The sequence below is a fragment of the Fringilla coelebs genome (genome assembly GCF_963513975.1).
Source record: "Fringilla coelebs genome assembly, chromosome: 8".
Classification (NCBI taxonomy): domain Eukaryota; kingdom Metazoa; phylum Chordata; class Aves; order Passeriformes; family Fringillidae; genus Fringilla; species Fringilla coelebs.
This window is the reverse complement of record NC_140066.1, coordinates 19,263,376-19,282,042: the sequence shown is the minus strand read 5'-3', so window position 1 is coordinate 19,282,042 and position 18,667 is coordinate 19,263,376. Positions and strand designations below refer to the sequence as shown.

Here is an 18,667-nt window from a genome sequence, read left to right as displayed (position 1 = left end):
AAGACTTATAAATTGTTTCAGTCCAGCCCCCAGTTTACATAAAATGTGATTTATTTGTAAATCGTGAACATATTTTATTTTTTAAACACTTTTTAGAAAGTTTGGCAGCAAACCTATGTTTTTGACTGAGCACATGAAGTAGAACTCAGGAATACCAGCAAATCAGAGTCTTTTTGCAATCCACACAAGTGTAAATTCAGAATGATTTTACCAGTGGTAGTGACATTCATTTGAATTTACAACTGTGTAAAATGTGTCTGCAATTTTGCTGTTCTTGTGTGGGCAATAGCTGAGACATTTTAACTTTCATTAAGTCTTGTGCCCTGAATATTTTATCCTATTAATATAAAGAATATTTTATTCTATTAATATAAAGATAATGTTTCATTATGCAAAAGAATCTGGAGAGGAACGGGAGCTTGGCACAAGTGATTTAAAATCCAGTGAATTAAGTGTTATCAGTGTTACAACCATGGAGACCCTGGTTGTGTTCCATGGCATGGTGGGTCTCACAGCACAGAAGAGAAAGGTCCCTTTTGAAGCACAACCATACTGCCCTGACCTTCCCCAGGGTGAGCCCAGGGGCAGATGCAGCTGAGCAGCCACTGCTCACCGAGTCACCTCCATCATTGTATTTATCATAACTGAATGGTTTACACTCTCCCCACACCCCAGCTGGAAGCTGAGATTCCTTTCATTACCACTTAAGCCAGGAAAGCTTTATTCCCCTTTGGCTGTGAGCAGGGAGCCCCTGCAGAGTCAGGTACCACAGCTCAGTGACCCCCAGGGACAGCCACTGCAACCTGACTGCAGATCCCAGCCTGGACACTCAAAGCAGGAGTTTTGATCTGAGCCTTTGGGAGGTGAAAAGGGTAAAAAATCCAGCAGATAGGGGTCTGTTTACAGTATAGCTCGTTTTCTTTCCTCATAGCTAAGAACACATTTTCAGCACAGATGTACTGGGGAATGCCTGAGTTAGAGAGTGGAGCAGAGCTTCTTGTTTTATATTCCCTGGGCATACAAGCCCCCCTGAAGAAGCCAGATTTTGCAGATGTGGGTTTTTGAGCTGCCTTAAGACATGCTGCGTGCTCTCCTAGTCCCTCAGCCAGTCTTAGTTTAGCACAGATGATTTTGCTTTTCCATACACTTGCCATGGGAGCTAATGCAGCTATTGTAATCTGTCTGAGCCTCTGACCCTCGAGGGCAGGTGGGCAGAAGTTCACTCTGGGTGCAGCAGGGGGGTCATACGTGCTTTTGAGGAATAGGTGCTATGAAATGGGTCTTGTTTAAGCCTGACAGTTTGCATTTTCTATGCCAGGATGAGTGAGAGTTTCTCAGCCATACTATATGGCTGAAAAAAATGCAAAACCCAGAGCATTTCTAACCCCCATGAGAGGTGTTTCATTTTATACCCAGATCCCATTCCAGATTGTTGGGAATGGACTCCCACAAGTGGAAGGTGATGTGTTTGCATGAACTCACAGGGACAAACTTTTTTTCCCTCCATTGCCTTCATTTTCCCCTCACTTTTGAGCCTGTGCTTTGCAGCTCTGGGGAGACAGTTACCAGTGTGACGAGCATGTCTCCTCTACAGCCTAAGAAGGTAAAGAAAAAGAAGGAGAAAGAGAAACTGGAGCAGCCCCCAGCCATCCCAGCAAAAGGTATGAAAACAGAGGCACAGAGGTATTCCAAATCCTGAGCACAGCCATGGAGGGACAGCAGAGTGTGGGATGTCAGAACCCTGCCCTTTTCCACTGTCTCTCTGCCTGTTCTTGCTCCCATCTGGGGGGGAGGAAATGCCCTGTACCTGCTGTGGGACAGGCTGTCACCTCCCTGCAGCTTTAGCCATCCTGAGATGCTACTCTATGAGTCCAAGCAGGAGGGCTCAGCTCCCACTAACTGGAGGAGAGAGAGGAACCTCTGCAGCACTATTCACCCTGCTCAAAGAGAAGATTAAAGTTAGGCAAGTTGAAATTACTTTTTGAGGGTATTCTGAGGGAAGCCAGCACATTGCACTCTTTAAAACTGCCCATGCAGTTTGACTTGGGACGTCAAGCAAACTGAGCAGATAAAGACCAGCCTCTTGGGGAATTCATTTTCCAAGAGGATTTGCAACTCTGGGGTCTGTCTCACTTTCTGAGCAACTCTACCAGTGCTAAGCCAGTGGGAGAAAGAGGGAAAGGACCTGAAGATTTGCTGTGGGTTAGGTCACAAATGATCAGTTCCCAGGGGAGTAAGTTGCTCTAATGTTTGCATACAAACAGCATGTCTTGCATATCAGATTCTTTAATCTTATGATTTTTTCTAATTCAAAACATTAATTATGTTTCCTTGTAAAATACCTGAAATATGGTTAAACTCATATGTAAGTACATGCATTTGTTTCTAATTTGCTATTAATATGTAATTTGTAGATTGCTAATACATATACTAAAAATGACAGTGAATGATAATAATGTGAAATGATGCCTTAATATTTATTTTTCTAGCTCCAATTGCCAATAATTTCCCAAAGCCCAAGCTCTTGAAACCTCAAAGAAAATTGATCCTGGTGAGTAACTTTCTATGACAATGTTCTGTATATTCTTCTCTCTCAATACAAATGCTGTAGTTTTGCCAGAATTCTAGGTTCAGATACTATCATACAGGTACATTTTTTTAAAAATAATAATTTTTCAAATGATGAATTAGCTTGGTTCTTTTCATTTTGAGCATTATGTTACACTGGATTATGTTTTCTGGCTTTCTAACAGTTGTCATGTCTACAAACTTGGCCTGCCCTTAAATGAAACCTGCTATTCATTCTCACGTGCTTCTAGCAGTTGGTGTTTTGGAAAAAATACCAGTTACTGACAGAATCATAAGTGTACTGGTCACCTCATTTGAGACTTTAAGTGAGAAATGAGGAGCCTTATTCTGCACTTCATTGGTGTAAGTCAGAAGTGCAGGAATAAGATGTATATATATAGCTCATACTAAGGAAAAAACCTTCATATGACAGTTTCTCTTGGGTTTCTCAAACAAGTTTCTGTTTGAAAAATACCCTTGCAGATACATGCCAGATGAATCAGATGGATGGTGAGACGTTCCTCTGCTTTTGTAACAAAGCAGTGCCTGGAGAAGATATCCAGTGGTAGTAGAGTGACAGGGTTTTATACCAACTCACTTCAGATGCCTACAGCTGCTGTGGTCTGCTCTGTTCTCTGTGTAGGCAATAGAAAGAGAGATGAGTTAGAGTTGGAGCCTGATGCTCCTGGTGATTCTGACTGCTCTGAGTTGCCTTTTGGGAATCCTTTCTTCCTTCCCTGGCAATAGAGAGATCCCAGAGAGACCAGCTTTCTATATTAGGTGAAGGTGGGTGGCTAAATTTATGCCACTGGAATAACTTAAATGCCATGTGATGGTTTCACTTTCAGGTGAAGCTTGGAATTGGGAGCCTTTCCACCAACTGTCAGTAAATAACTTCTACTTTTTACAGCCCTGGATATCTGGGCATAATGCCAGGTGAATTGAGAACAGCTCAGCTAATATCTTAGGCAATTTTACTGCTTGGGTATGGATTTGTTGTTCCTCTACTGGTCCTGCTGGGATCACCCTTCGGCCAGATTCTGCTTATACAGATCAGGCTGTGGTATAGGAAGAGGCAGAGCTTTAAAACTCCATGAAAAAGGCCTTATGTTGACATGTGGCAGGCCAAAGCTGTGCTAAGAGGACAAGACACAGATGAGAGCACTTGGCACCAGGGTTGAGAGCCACCCTTTGCCACGTGCCCAGAGTAAATCCCAGCGCTGGGGCACATCAGCAATCAGACAGACTTCAGCCCTCTTAGGAAAAGCTTTCACCAGTGAAAACACTCAGATGCTCCCTGCAGGTCAATGAAGTACATCAGCACACGCTGAACTTGAAGGAAATCTGTTTCCAGATACTTTCTGGAATAATTCCAAGGATAGCCCTCAAATAGCTGTTCCTCTTCCCTTCCTGCTACACAACACCAGTCAAGGTCCAAACACTTTGGAGGTGAGCAGGAGTAAAGCCTTTTCAAACAATTAAATCAGTTTTGTCTCCCCTAGCACAACTGGGGGTCCACAGGCTGCAGGCAGACAGCAAACTCTGTCTTAATGCCTTGCCGTTGGCCTTCAGTCAGGCAGCTGTTTCCATGTGTTGCTCTCTTCCCTGTCCTGTTTCACCTCAGAGTGTGCCTGGAGAGATGCAGCAGCCCCCAGACAGTACACAATCCATGGACATCATTAGTTTTAGGTTAAAAAGTGATGCAGCTGTGAGGGACTCACCTAGCAATAAAGTGCATTAAGGGATAAAGTAAACAAAACCAAAATCAGTCTATAAGGCACATTCAGAAGCTGAGCAGGACACTTCCCAGAGCAGCTTCCCAAGTCTGTTCCTCTTGCCTCTTTTTACAACACAGTTGTCTTTGGTTTTGTATTCTCAGGAAAAAATAATCCATACTTTCTGCTCTGAAACTACTTCTTTTTTTTTTTTCAGTGAGGAAAATAAAACTAATTGAAGTTAAAGAAGTTTAAAGAAAGATAAAAATACAGAAAATGCAGACAAAAAGACATATAAAATACATTTAAATGAGACTATTTTTAATTTTAGGAAACTTGTCTCCCCATTTTAATTCTCAAAAAATTCTCAGATTTGAAATTTTCCATTTGCTTTGGGGCAAAAAAAAAAAAAAAATCATCATCCTGCCAAATCTCTGCAGGATAAAATAACCTTTTCTTTCCAACTGTAATGATTGCACAGCTGGTGTCTACACTAGGTCTTTTTTTCACTGATGGCACACTTACCATGTAATCATTACTGCAAAGACAGACACAAATTGCTGAGTTTCTGGGCTACTTCTGCATCTTTCCTGTGCAACCCAAGGAAGAAACTATATTGGGGCACCAGGAGAATAGTCTAGAAAACCTAAGCTAACAAGCTAGAGTGTAAAGGAACATTACAAAATAATTCCAGTGTTTTGGGAAATATTTTGTAATAGCCTAAATACCAGCAAAATTATTTCCAGAGGACATATGCTTTTGGTTTCTTGAAAGATGTTTATAATAAGCTAGAGAATTTCTTTTGTTGTTAACGTGCTAGAGTGGGTTGCAGTATAATTTTACAAGAACACAATAACCTGGATAAAATATGGACATAATCTCAATGAAAATTAAAAAAAAAAAAAAAAGAGAGTGAGAGAAAACCTAATACCAAGTTCAATTGCACAGCTTTGAGTAAAGCCTTTTAAATACTCTGCTTAAGTCATATTGCTTTTGCTTTAGCCAGAATAACACTTCTATGCTCCCCCTGTTGCAAAAATATTCCCCATCAGTGTCATTCTCTATTAGCATCAATGCGAAATGTGTACAGATCAAAGGAAATAGAGATGCTGAAATGCAAAAAGGGATGTTTTTTATAGCATGCAAGAAGCACAGAGAGTCATTACGAAAAAGAAAATTCTGGGGGCTCACAAACTCTTCTCTCTAAGGGCTGTTCTGCTCTAGCCTTAAGTACTTAGCCCTTTGAGTTGGTAGAGATAAATCTTCTACTTCCCCAACCAAATTTTCTGGCAAGGCTTTCATTGCCTCATAGAGATTAGCTGTCATAGCCCAAGAGTGTCAGTTACAGAACACTACCTAAATGAAAAGGCTTCAGTGCCTTTTCATGAAGGTTTAAACCATCAATCTGAGGAGCTCTTGTGTGATTCACTACAACCAATGGAAAGGATGCAACTTCAGCTTGGATCAAATCTACAAATCTTTACTTATGCAAAATTTTTGTTGACTTCATCATTTTCACACTAAATCTTAAGGGGAGGAATATCTGCTCAGATAAGACAGGCAATAGGGAAATCTTCTGATTCTGCCACTGACATGTGCACTTTGCTATATCATATAAATATCACACTTTGAAATCAGGAATATATCTCCTGTATTACAAATGATCCCTTGGGCTTAGTTCTTCAGACACATCCATGTAAGTGTCACAGTCCACAAGAGTTGGCATCTGCTGTTCCTGCACTGACCAACATCTTGAACACCCTCTCTGTTGAATAGAGTGTATCTGGTTCTTCCCCACCACAGAGGACGTGTTGTTCCCGTGTGACTTCTGGAGCAGAGTCCTCCCAGTGACCATGGTGCTGAGCTGTTTAAGAGAAGCACATTTCTGCCTTCAGCTCGTACAGCATAGACAGCATTGTTTATTTCAGCATGGACTGGCTCAGCAGTGGCTCAGGGCCACATGGTTACTGAGATCTGCTTCTGATGATGATGATGTAAAAGCTACTTGAGGAACAGGAAGGGATTATGGTGATCTAAGGTGGAGGGAAACTTCTAGCAGTCAGTATTTTGCACAACTAGTAGGATTCCTCAGTAGTCTTAACTGGAGGTACCACTGGCCCTTACCTTGAGAAAGAAAAAGGAAGTGAAATACATCTGCTCAGCCATTTGTGAATTCTGAAGCTGGGAGAAATCACGTCTTCCCTTCTACTTTAAATCAAAGTAGAAGGGAAGTAGTAGTGGATAACTTTAAATCAAAAGCTGTGCCACCTTCTGTTAGAAGAGTTGCTTCCTCCACAACATGTAACAATGAGTGATAATTTAAGCTTCCAATTTCTTAAGGCATTATTGATGTCCACAGACTTCCAGTAAGACCATACATATTATATACAAAGGGGTGGTGAACAGTTTTTCCCTTGACTCCTGTTATTCTTTAATAATTCCATTCAGTCCTCATAATTCCTCTCTCTGTAAGCTGAATAATCCTTTTTTTTTGTTCAGTTTCTCCATAGGATGTGAGATGTTCATAGGACGTGAATATCATTTGCACATTCATTGACACTTAGAACTCAGCATACTCAAAGCTACTGATTTATGCTTGCTTCCCCATTCAGATTGAAGTTGGTATCTTTACTCCCCAGAAGGAATAATTTGTATAAATACATAAAAATTCTTGTTAGATCAGTATTGAGACTTGTGTATTTACAAAATCCCACAGTAGATTATTTTTGTGTGATGACACATTTGGAGTAACAAAAGTGTCACCAGTGAAGTGAAAACTTTTAATTACTTTTAATTATTATTACTTTGAATAATAAGAAGGAATCAGCCTGATTTCCAGCAATGCTGGTTTAGAGTCTAGGAATAACTGCAACTGTAAAAGCAATGGAGCATTAGCAAAGGTGAGGATGCTCTTTCCCCAAAAATCATTCAGTGGGACTTACCAAGTCATCTTTGTCCTTGACTCTGTAATCATAACTTCTGTGAGATTTAATAACAAAATTTAGATGCAATGGTGAATGAGTCTTTAGAAATTGTTGTAGATAGTGTTCTCAGGGAGTATAGGAAACATTTTATGCTATAGGGAGTAAAAATAGGCATCTTAATGGGAAAAAACCTGCCCTTTTTAACTGATAATGCCACTAAAAGACATAATTACTACTGTCCGTATTTCCTAATGTCATATTTCTTAGCTTTAGCACTGAATGTCTCTCTTGATATTTCAGCACTCTTACTGGCCAGTAGATGAATTTCTAGAGGATAAGTCTAGCCATTTTGCAGATCTAGCTTCAGAACTTCTGCAGAAGTAATTTCTGAAGCTCCTCTGTTACAGGAAAATCTCTGGCTTTCTGCTAGCAATCAAGTCACTGACATTGACAAACACTTGAAGCTCTTAAAAAAAATAAGTCTTTGTCTGACTTCTGAGTTATGGTACAATCTAAATGAGGAAGTCATCCCACTGAAGTTTGTAGGGTTTGAGCATTAAGTGTATCTGTGGCCCTCAGGAGCACGACTGATTTTAGCACAAGAAAGGCCACATATTTTAAAGGGAGGGATTTTCCAATGCAGATTTAAAAACAGAACTGTCAGAGCCTTTTCTCTGTGAATCTGCAGTGAGTTTTCTCCTGTCTGCACTGCCAGCATGTGCTTTCTCCAGTGTCCCTGGTGGCCCAGGCAAGGGAGTTGCAGCCCATCCACCAAACACGCTGGATCTTTCCCTCAGCACATCCTCACTTTCACCTCCATCACTGCCCCTTCAGTGATGGCCAAGCTGGCAGCCACATCCATCCCTCCACAGCTGTAAAAACCAGATGCTTTGAAAAGGAGATATGCAGAGGAGATGATGGGCTCCCCCCTTTCCCTCAGGCTGCACTCAGCTTGCAGTTCCACCCTTCTGGGCATTCATACAGCGACAGCCAGCAGTCTCTTCCTGTGGAAACAAGCCCCATCAGTTGGCCTGGGGAGTCCTGCCTCCACACTTTCTGATGCAGTGTGCTCAGCAGTGACACTGGAGGCTCCTGAGCTGCGCCATCTGGACAGAATCTGCATTTTTTCTGTGGAGCTTTTTACCGACTGTGACTACAAAACAGGATGTTTCTCAAACATTAAAGGAAAAAAGCCAAAGAGTCAAGTTTGGCAAGAGAAAGAAAGAGAGAAAAATAATGGTAGTTCCAGAGTGTGCTGGCTAAGAAGAGCTCCTGCATGGCAGCGGGGCAAGGCTGCTTGCTTGGTGCTGTGGAGTAACCTGGCAAGAAGAGCAATTCCTAGGGCCTGGATCAAACATCAGCAGCACCTCTTGACTCTGTACCTTCCCCATTTGCACTTCCTGCAGCATCCCTGGGCACCACACGCCCACCCAACAGCAGCATGGCTGGGTCACAGGTGGTAGTTAGCCATGTACTGGCAATCCCACCAGCAAACATCTGCAGAATTGTCAGGATTTTATCCTTGCTGACCTAAGCCATGCATTCATGAGTGCAGGGCATGCCAGTGAAGGTGGAGTTTCATTTTCAAGTGTGGCTGCAGGAAACCTGAGTGACTAAAAATACTGTGAAACTCTGACTGGAATTTCATAGAATGGCTTTAGAAGGGACCTTAAAGATCATCTACTTCTAACCACCCTGCCATGTGCACAGTTTGGGACATATGCTTGTTAAATCCAGAAAACTCAGAGCCAAAAATTCAATTTCATCTATAGTTTTTTTTTTTCTCCTGTATAAAAGTCTGTCTGGCTTTTTGTTTGAGTCTTTCATATCTCAAACAAAAACTACATTACATGTGATTATATAGACACTGAATTCAAAGGGCAATGTCTGCAGCAATAGTCTCTAAAATATTTAAGACTGAAATGAACTGCGAAGTCAGGCCCTTCCTGCTTATTTTTGATAGTAAACTAAAAATTCACATTGGGTTTGTCATTTTCATGATAACATGTGTGGTCATGGAACAGTGAGATTGCAGCAGTCTCTAAGTGCAAGTTGGCATCAGTTGTTTTTCCAGAGAAGTTAAATTTAAGAGGTTATTTGTTTTCTTCACACCTAATCACAAATTTGGATGAGAGTAGTCTTAGTTAAAACTTCAAGAACTTTCAAATCTGACATTGCTCACAGTAAACATCTTGAGGCTGCAAAGAAACAAACTAGCTAAACCTGGCAGGAGTGAAATTGACATTCCTGGTAATTATGAAATAAAATTCAGAATAACTTTGATTAAAACTCCAACCCTTCTAGTTAATTTCTGACACACTTATATACTAGACAAACCCAATAAAACCAAAACTATATATACACGTACTTTGGTTTCTTTTACATATTCACATGACAGACCTTGCAGATTGCTTAATAAGAAAAATGTTTCTATAAGTGAACTCTTTTTGAATAGTTGCCAGTGGGAAGCCCTGTGACTGGAATAAACTAAAATTAAACTGGAAGAAGCCTGGAAGAGGAATCATTTTGCATTTGCCAGAAGATACACTGGAAAATCATAACTCTTCCTAATTTATATTTTGGCAAAGTGTATTATCCCAAGATGAGAAAACAGACATACAAGATAAATACTGTATCTAGGAAAGCCACATTGAAATAGAACCAGACTTGAAAAAATAATTTCAATATTATTTTAGAACAATGATGCAATTTTTTATAAAAGGATGTTGTAGCCCTAGAAATCCAGTGACCTCCTAGAGGAAGACCTGGGACAGAAAGAGAGGGGTGAATGGCCAGTCATTCATTGTCTCCTCCTCTTCTGCCCTATCCTCCCTCCCACCTATAACACCAGTTATTGAAGTCACACAATTGTTCCAGAAAGAAGGTGGTGGCCCAGTTCCACGTTAATACTGCCAAGACAATATCCAACCCTAATGAGAGATGAAATTGTAGAATTAGGGGTTTTTCCCCCCTGTCTGCTCAAAAAAGTTGGTTTTGGACAAACAAACCAGGAAAATTAAATTAAACATGTGGTTGATAAATGAAGTGCAGAACAGTGTACAGAATAAAAACCTGGCTACCACAGGTACTTAAAGTGCTGTTGGCTCCCATGCACTGTTATTACACATCTTTTGCTGAAAACTGTATACCTTTCACAATTTTGAACCTCCTGTGTGTTTCCTCATATTTTCAATCAAATTATTACATACTAGAAATATGCATAAGGGAAATTATTCTACACATTTTATGGTGTGCTGTTGCTTGTAGCAGTAATTGAAGTACCTTTTCCACTTATGAAAGTACTAATTTTATTTGGTTTTATTGCTTTTCTAGATGCAATTATTTATTTAGTGTGTTTTGGCTTTATTAAATTATGTTTACTATAGGAACATCATAAAAATGTATGAAAGCAACACATCAGCCACTACTGCCCAATGACTTATTTTGGGGAATCTAGTGTTATTTTTCATATCCAAACATAATAGAATAAGGTAAGAATAAAGAGATAATCTACACTGGAAAACAATGCAATTTTGAGATAATATAATAAAACACCTGGACAATATGATTTCATAAATCTTACTTCTAAAATTTACATGAGCTGGGCGTTAGGGTGGCTATTTTAGGACATGCAGCATTTTCTAAATAGAAACAAAGCAAGAAATTTGATTAAACAAAGGGGAAAACCTATACAGATTTAGCTTGTCCTGAACAACTGGTTCCTACAAAACAATGAAAATATTTCTACCTCAACAGATGTCTGCATCAGACTTAGGAAATGTAGAGTTTTACTCTGTCAGTGATCAACAGCTTTGTTTCAAAAGTTTATCAGATGCATTTTTAGGAGGCTTTTTACACGCAGTGTGTCATTATGTATTGAAGGTCTGATGTGACACTAAAGCTGGAAGGAGAATTCTCAATACCTTCAAACAGAAACTCAATATATTCTCATACACTGAAAATTAAATCTTCAGCATTTGTTGGTGTTATTGTTGTGCCCACCCTCAATGTAGCTCCTGTATTTAGCTTCTCTTATAAGCATGACTGAACAGACAGGCACATATCATTTGAAATCGCAAAAGGAATCTCTAACTTAACATAAAAGCAAAAAACAACTGAAGTGCCTAGAAACTCAGGCTAATACTTTCAGGACAGAAAGAAGAGGGTAATATAAAAATTTTTCAGGCATGACAGCAGTTGACCAAGAATTTTTTTCATCTTTAAGCCAAGGCCAGGATAGGAGAGATATCCTTCTAAACACTGTGGTTCAGTTCAGTCTTAATATATTAACAGAGAAAATATATGTTTGATTTCTCTTACAGTCAAGATCTGTCTGGACCCACAGGAATTCCTTTTGTCATTACACCAGCGAATTCAGTGAAAGCAGGAAATGTTCTGTGTTGTCAACAGCATTTGATAGTGAATGAGACCAGAAGTTGAGATGAAATAGGGTGACACATGGAAGTGGGGGAGGGAGGGAGGGAAGGCAGTGTGGCCAGTGAAATGCAAAGGTGCCAGCCCTGCAGGCAGTGCCCTGCACAGGGCTCGTACTCACATTGCACAGATTGGCTGACTCCAGCGACATCACTTGCAGCAGCAGCTGCACAAACTTTTCAGGATTTGATCTGCAGGGAAGAAATAAGATCAAATTAATGCTGGAAAAGTTTAAGCTTTTTCACTCTGATGCAAACAACCTGAAATGCTGTGTGTGAGCATCTGTCAGGGCAAAAGGAGAGGATTCCAGAGCAGTGCAGAGGACGGGAAGCAGGGGAGCACGGGGGCTGATTTCAGAGGGTGTTAGATGCTTATCTTTTTAGGCAGAAGACAATACAATACTTATTCAAACACATTTCAAGGAAACAGGAATTGTTTGTGTTAAATCTGAAATAAATAAGCAATAAATAAAATGTGAAACTTTTGGCCTTGGCAAATATTTACAATTTCTTCCTAACATTTAAGTATAGTGTGGAAAATCTTGGGAACTTTGAAGCTTTATGAACTTTAAAATTTCAGTTTTATCTTTACAGCTGCCATTTCTTAGTCTTAGAGATGCTGCCTTTTCATAGTTACTCCTTGTGACTGCAAAAATTTGCATGGCTGAAATGGTTTGGGCTTTTTAATTGTCTTTTGCACTTCAATTTGAGGACACCAGTTATTTGGGTAGAACACAGTACTCAAGAAGACAAAGAACAAATTCTCCACTTGTTCTTCACTTGCATAGGGCTGTAGAACTTCACCCTTTTTCAGGGAGCATAAACCTCTATCTTCTACAGATGAACTGAAATCCATTTCAAGGATGAGGGTCTCACATACAATTCCACAGCAACTCTTTTATTTGTTGCTACATTTTCTGAGGTGAATTAGACATGAACAACCCACTCCCAACTGTGAGCAAAACACACACAGGAGTACAAGACGAGATTTTCCTCCTCTAAACCACCTGAGTCTGGAAGAAGCTGCCAATAGCAGTGGGCAGCTTCTGCCACACATGATAAATTTGTTCAGTAAATTTTATTGACCATCTCCCTTAGCTAAATTTTATAGTTTTAAGTCAAATTCAATCATTTTAGTACAGCAGACAGTTTTGGTGGAATGGCCTTTGTTCTAAACTGAACTCATCTATAGCTTGGCAAAAGTGGTGAAATTCCACTGGAATGGCAGTAATTCTATCCAGTTTTTTCTGCCTGCTGCGTATTTTTAACATTTTTAGGTTCTGTTAAGAAATATACTGAGAGGCTCTGTGAGTGGTTGTGATTAGAGATGTAACTGGTCCAAGGTTTACAGCTGGAAAGCACATCTGGCATATATCTTTCAAATTGTGAAATCTGCAATAAATAAAATTGGGATGTTTAGTATTATAAAGGCTGAACATTTCGCTAAAATACATTTTTCAAATCTGTAATATTTGAGTTGTCAAAATATTCTGTTAAATTAGAAGCAAATCTGAAAATCCTACTTAGCCCTGTTTCCTATTTTTAATATTATTTTAATTTCCTCTTTTATGAACCAGCTCTAATGCAGAGTAAACTGATTAACAGCATAGTAGAATTAGAATGGGTGGGAGAAGAACTATACCCAATGTTATAAAGTATCTTCATTCAGTGGTAACGACATTATAACGAATTTGTTGGTTCTGTTTTGCAGCCAAAAATCGCAGAGGAGAATTTAACATATGCTGAACTTGAACTGATGAAGCCAATTCAGGAAGCCAAAGGCATTTCCAGTATGACAGTCTATGCACAGATACTCTTTGAGGAGAACAAGCTGTAATAGTTCATGCCTGTATAAATGTCCTTTGTCTGTGTTCTATTTAATTCTTGCTGCGCTGTTTATTTATAAAAATCATACAAATGTCCTTATTTTTTTATTTCCATTCATGCACCTCTATTTTTCTATGAGACTTTTAAACATGATGTAGTTGAAAGTAATCATAGAAAAAGCAGCTGGTCAACAAGTGACATCCCAGAGATACCCTTTGTGGTGTTTCATACCTCTGCTGGAAACGGACTGAAGGTCCACCTGGGGCATTTTTAACACTAAACATTATTCTTCCTTTAATGCTGATGTGATGGGTCCAGCTGACAACATCAGTACTTTGGCAAGCCTCAGGAGGACAAACAGCAGGATCCATGCCCATCAACCTGCTACTGAAGGAAAAGACCAGGAAAATGGCCACTTTAATGCATTTCACCCCATCAGAAAAATAATAACACAGTAAAGGTGAGACTTTTTGCTACAGCCAAGGAAAAGCTAGAAGTACTTTTTCTACTTCTTCTCCCCTTCTCCAGAAATAGTTGAAAAGGTTTGTGCTCTATGTTTTCAAATTCCCTTTCTAAATGACATTGTCTTAAAAAACTTATGTTACTTTTAGTATGGTGTTTGAAATAAAATAGTTCAAAATAATCTGAAGGGAACATTTATCGTTTAACCCCCATGGTTTAAGGAAGAATATTCATAGCTTGAGAATATCTCGCAGGATTTGATTTTTTAAAATTCTGATTGGGAGTAGGAAAAACTTGATAGTGAGTAAAAACCAGAGAGAACCAGGACACTGCTTTTGGTCTTGGTTTATTGTTATTTCCAAACCTGCAAAAGTTTCCTCCTGTTGCCTGCACTAATGAGCTGCTGATCTAGAGGAAAAAATTACACAGCTTCTTCTTCAGTATGGAACAGACTCTGTAAAGCCCTGCTGACTTTGGAGTTACTTCTTTGGAAAGAGCAGGGCTCAGGAGATAGGGAAATGAGCCTAATGTCAGGACACAAAATAAAATCCTTCTTTCCTTACCTCTTGATAACTGAGAAGGCATTCTTCCTTTTCCTTTGAGAGACATTGATGGAAAATGAGCTCTTCTGTGCCATCCTGGGCATTTCAGTCATGAAGCGTAGCTGGACTGACGTTTTCAAGCTCACGTATCTTCAGTGTCTAAATGTCCCCAAAGCTCAGTGATATTTCAAATACCTAACATCTTTCAGCTCTTGGGAGGCTTTAACCCTTGAGTAACCGTGCAGTTCATGGAGATGTAGAAGCTTGGGCTCTTTAGGTCACCATCAGGTCATGGAGAGCCAATACTTGGCACATGCCAGCTCTTCTCCAGGTGTGTGAGGGAGCCCCATGACAGGCTGCTCATTCAGTAGTATTTATTGTGGATTTTGGAGCAGCTTGGGCCATCTCAGTTATAACTCCTTGGAGTTATAACTGAGATGGCCCAAGCTGCTTCTTCCTTTACAGGTCACACCCCTTTAGTGATAGAACAGCTTCTCACCTGGGCTCAGGGCACAGCTGGGAATCACCACAGGAACACTCCTGTCCTTGTTCCTACACTGCATGGGAGTGCAGGAGAGGAGGGTGGTGGGACAATCAAGGATGGGGACAGGCATCCAAGGGCACCCATGTGACAGAGCACATCACTGCCTTTTGGAGGGGTTCACCAGAATAAGCGAGTCTGGTTTTTAACTATTTTAAACAGTGGTAGAGATTAGGCAGCACACAATCTGCTATTGTCTAGCCAGGATCTGTAAATATAAAATGCAGTTGTCTTCTTCCATATTGGATAAAAATCTCTTCTATAAAAAGGAATTTAAGAAAAGCTTATCAGGCTGACCATTATGTACAGTACTAATTCCAATTCTATTCCGTCATCAAAACAGTTCTTTCCAAACCAAGGCCAGCTTTCATCAATAGATTTGTTAGTAATTATTTGCATTTTTAATGTTTGCATTTGTGAGCTGTCAAAAATTATGTTTGTTTCACCTTTGCATTATTCCAGGATTTAATCACCCACCAAAAGGGCATGGTATCTTTCCTTGTTCTCTGATCAGGCATTGGACTTTCAGTGACAACAGCAATCAACTCATTGACCAAAACCAAACTGGTGCTAATGAGTGATTCAATATTCAGAGATGAATTTTGGAACATCCTAACTGACTATTCAGAGAGGTCATCTGTAATGCAGACAGCTGTTCAAAAGGCCCTAGAAAAATATAGAATTTTTTAGTTGCTACTTTGGAATTTAAAATCCTAACACATTAACAATTTGACCACTCAGCTGTGGAAACTTTCAGGTTTGGTTAGAAACATTTCTTTTGCATAGAGCTGGCCATTGTGCCCATTGTTCAGAAGAATCATCTACTGAATATTTATGCCCAGCATGTTAATGAATACCATTCTCTATGTATTAATATCCTATATATTCTTGCTTGTGTTTGATATCTAATTCCCCCAAATAATAGTTAATAGAACTGAATAAATTACCTTTTTTGTAAGATTTGTTGTCTAAGTCTCTCTGTAGGATTTAAGCTTCATGGAGAGGGATATTGCTTCCTAGGTTAAGGACATGTGTTTATCTCTTACACAGCATTTAGAAAGTCACAGTATTTGGAATTGAATTCTTCATTCTGCAGAAAATTCCAGCTTTTAAAAATGTTTTCTATTTGGAACTTACTTCAGATGGCAGCAGAATCCTGAAAGGCAACAGAGCAGCTGAGCGAAACAGGCCAGAAATATTACTTGGGAGAACACCCATCTTTCCAAGACATTTCCTATATCTTTTCTTAAGCAATGTCCACCTAGATTTAATAATGTCAGATCATATCACTGGAGAAAGGAAAAATACCATCTTGCAATGAATTGCACATCTGGAAGTGTCAAAGCAGCCCCCTGAAAGACCACAGAGAAGAAAACTTCATTGCGTGTAATATGCTTTAGTGTGAGAAATGCAGAATAAATGGATTTAGCTCCTTTTAAGAGGAATTGCAAGGCCAAATTAGTCCCTGGCCTAACTCTCTCTGGCTTTAGCAGAACAGCAGCACAGCTGAAGGTGGCCCACAGTTCTTTTATGACAGGAGTTCCCATGAAGACTCTTAATACCTTATTAAACAGGAGTTGGAGTCTGTTGAGTCACACTATTTTGGTTACTCCTTCTGTTTTCATAGGTAAAAGATGGCTTTGTGCTGAAATCTTAACAAATACAGCTCTATTAGCTTCACACCAATTTAATATCAGATTGTTAAGCGTTAATGTACTGCACCCTATAGCTTTAAATAGAATTAGATATGTTTACAGCTTTGGTTAAATGCACCTTGTTCCTCCACATTAAATTTTATTGCTAGAATCCTCCATCAGCAAATAGGAGTAAATCATATTAGTGTCACAGGCTGTGTGGGGGTTGAATCTGCAGCCCAAGGAAAAGGTATTTTATTACTCTTTATTACAACTTTCTAATTGGTAGGTGTGGTCAGCATGTCATTATCTCTGCAATTGCAAGCAAATTATTTGTTTTAGTATAACTGCAACGTAATTGTGGGGTTCTCTTCATTAAAAAGTTCAATAAACTTGTGTCCCTAGCCAAGGTTTGCCCAGGTGCTGCTGGCAAAGAAAGACTCAGACCAGAAAATATTGCATTTTATGTTTAATTTGTAGGTTAATTCTGCTTTTAGAGGGCTTCTCCAGCACACCTTGGGTGAGTGACATTCAGGTTCCAAGATCCTTTTTGGCTTCAGTCTAACCTGCGGGATAAAAGATAAAATTCCTAAATTTTACTGCATAATAAGTGGTCATCTGAGTTTTTACATTTCACTGATGTGAAATGTACTCATTCCACATGCTTTCTGTCACCAGCAGGTTTGATTCCATTTTGCTGCCTTGTTTGGGCTGATCAAAGGCTGCAGGTCAGTGGAGGGCTCTTGCCTAGCAATAGGCATTTCAGGAATCCTCCCTGTCTTGGCACCCCGTTGTGTCTCTCTTGTTCCTTACCAGCATTGCTGGGCTGTTTCCAAACCCCACAAAGGGCTTCCCAGTCTTCCACCACTATGGTCAGAAATGTTCTGGCAGCCCTGTGGGAGCCTCCTGCTGAGGCCTGCTCAGGTTTTCATTTTAGTTCATAAAGGGACAGTAACTGCAGCTGTATTTCCCTGCTGTGAGGATCTGCCCCTGCATCTTACACCAGGGAAGTAGGAGGTGATGTCCAGGTAATGTCACCTGGGTCATTGTCCTGGCTAGGGAAAAACTTAGGGGAAAGGGACTGGCTTGGTCAACACAAGCTTTCCCCCATGGGCTTAATTTGAGTTAAGCCTTCTTAAAATCCTATTTGTCTGTAGCAGTATTTTGCCATAAGGAAGTGAATGAGAGCACAAGAGTGCTTTAGGGCTTTGTACAGAGAGCTGTGACAAGATCTCCTCTGGGGCTTTTGCCTTCCTGTTCCAGGCTGACATCACCTTGGACACAACTAACAGCAGTACATAACTACCCACAACCCCTCATCTTTCCTTGAGAAATTGCCATTGATACTTTTGTGTTATCCTGAGGAATGAAGAGGCCTGCAGGAACTGCTAAGACAAACTCTCCTGACACTGGGGAGTGTGGAGGACCACAGCACAGAACAGAGACATCACATAAAATACACAGGACAAAAACCTACACAGGGATGGGCAACAGCTGTCTCTTTCAAACAGGAACTGGATGCATGTTCTCCTCTTACCATGAAAGCAAGTAAGAAGTCACTGAATACTACTCAGGGGTGCTGCACCATTTCCTCCACCTCTGACTGTGCCTGCTGTGCACAGGAACTAGAATGAAATCTGCTCAGTGGTGCCTGTGAAGGGATTTTTCAGGCAATCATTAAGCAGCTTTACACATCTCTTTCCCCTGAACTAGTCCTGTGGGGCTGAAGCCAGAGAGTTAGGCCAGAGATTAATTTGGCCTTGCATTTCTTCTTAAAAGGAGCTAAATCCATTTTTTTCTGCACTTCTCACACTAAAGCATAATATACTTGGTGAAATTTTCTTCTCTGTAGTCTTGCCGTGGGTTGCTTTGATATTTCTAGATCGGTCATTAATTACAAGATGATGTTCTTCTTTCTCCAGTGATGTGACCTGACCTTAATATATCAAGGTGGACATAGCATAAGAAAAGTCAAGAATCATGGGCGAAGTGCTCAGGTCAGAGGAGGTCAACAATATTGC

General features: G+C 40.1%; 1 protein-coding gene across 1 annotated transcript in view; it reads left to right on the top strand.

Moving 5' to 3' along the window:
• The window catches only part of VSTM4 (V-set and transmembrane domain containing 4), a gene marked incomplete at its 3' end in the record, with an annotated part of 29,731 nt that extends 16,254 nt beyond the window's left edge, over positions 1-13,477 (top strand). Inside the window, exons 6-8 of the mRNA XM_084210211.1 lie at positions 1,549-1,661; positions 2,490-2,551; positions 13,352-13,477. Coding sequence (XP_084066337.1) covers positions 1,549-1,661; positions 2,490-2,551; positions 13,352-13,477 — 301 coding nt within the window. The remainder of the gene's footprint in view (positions 1-1,548; positions 1,662-2,489; positions 2,552-13,351) is intronic.
• Between the last annotated feature and the right edge of the window lie 5,190 nt (positions 13,478-18,667).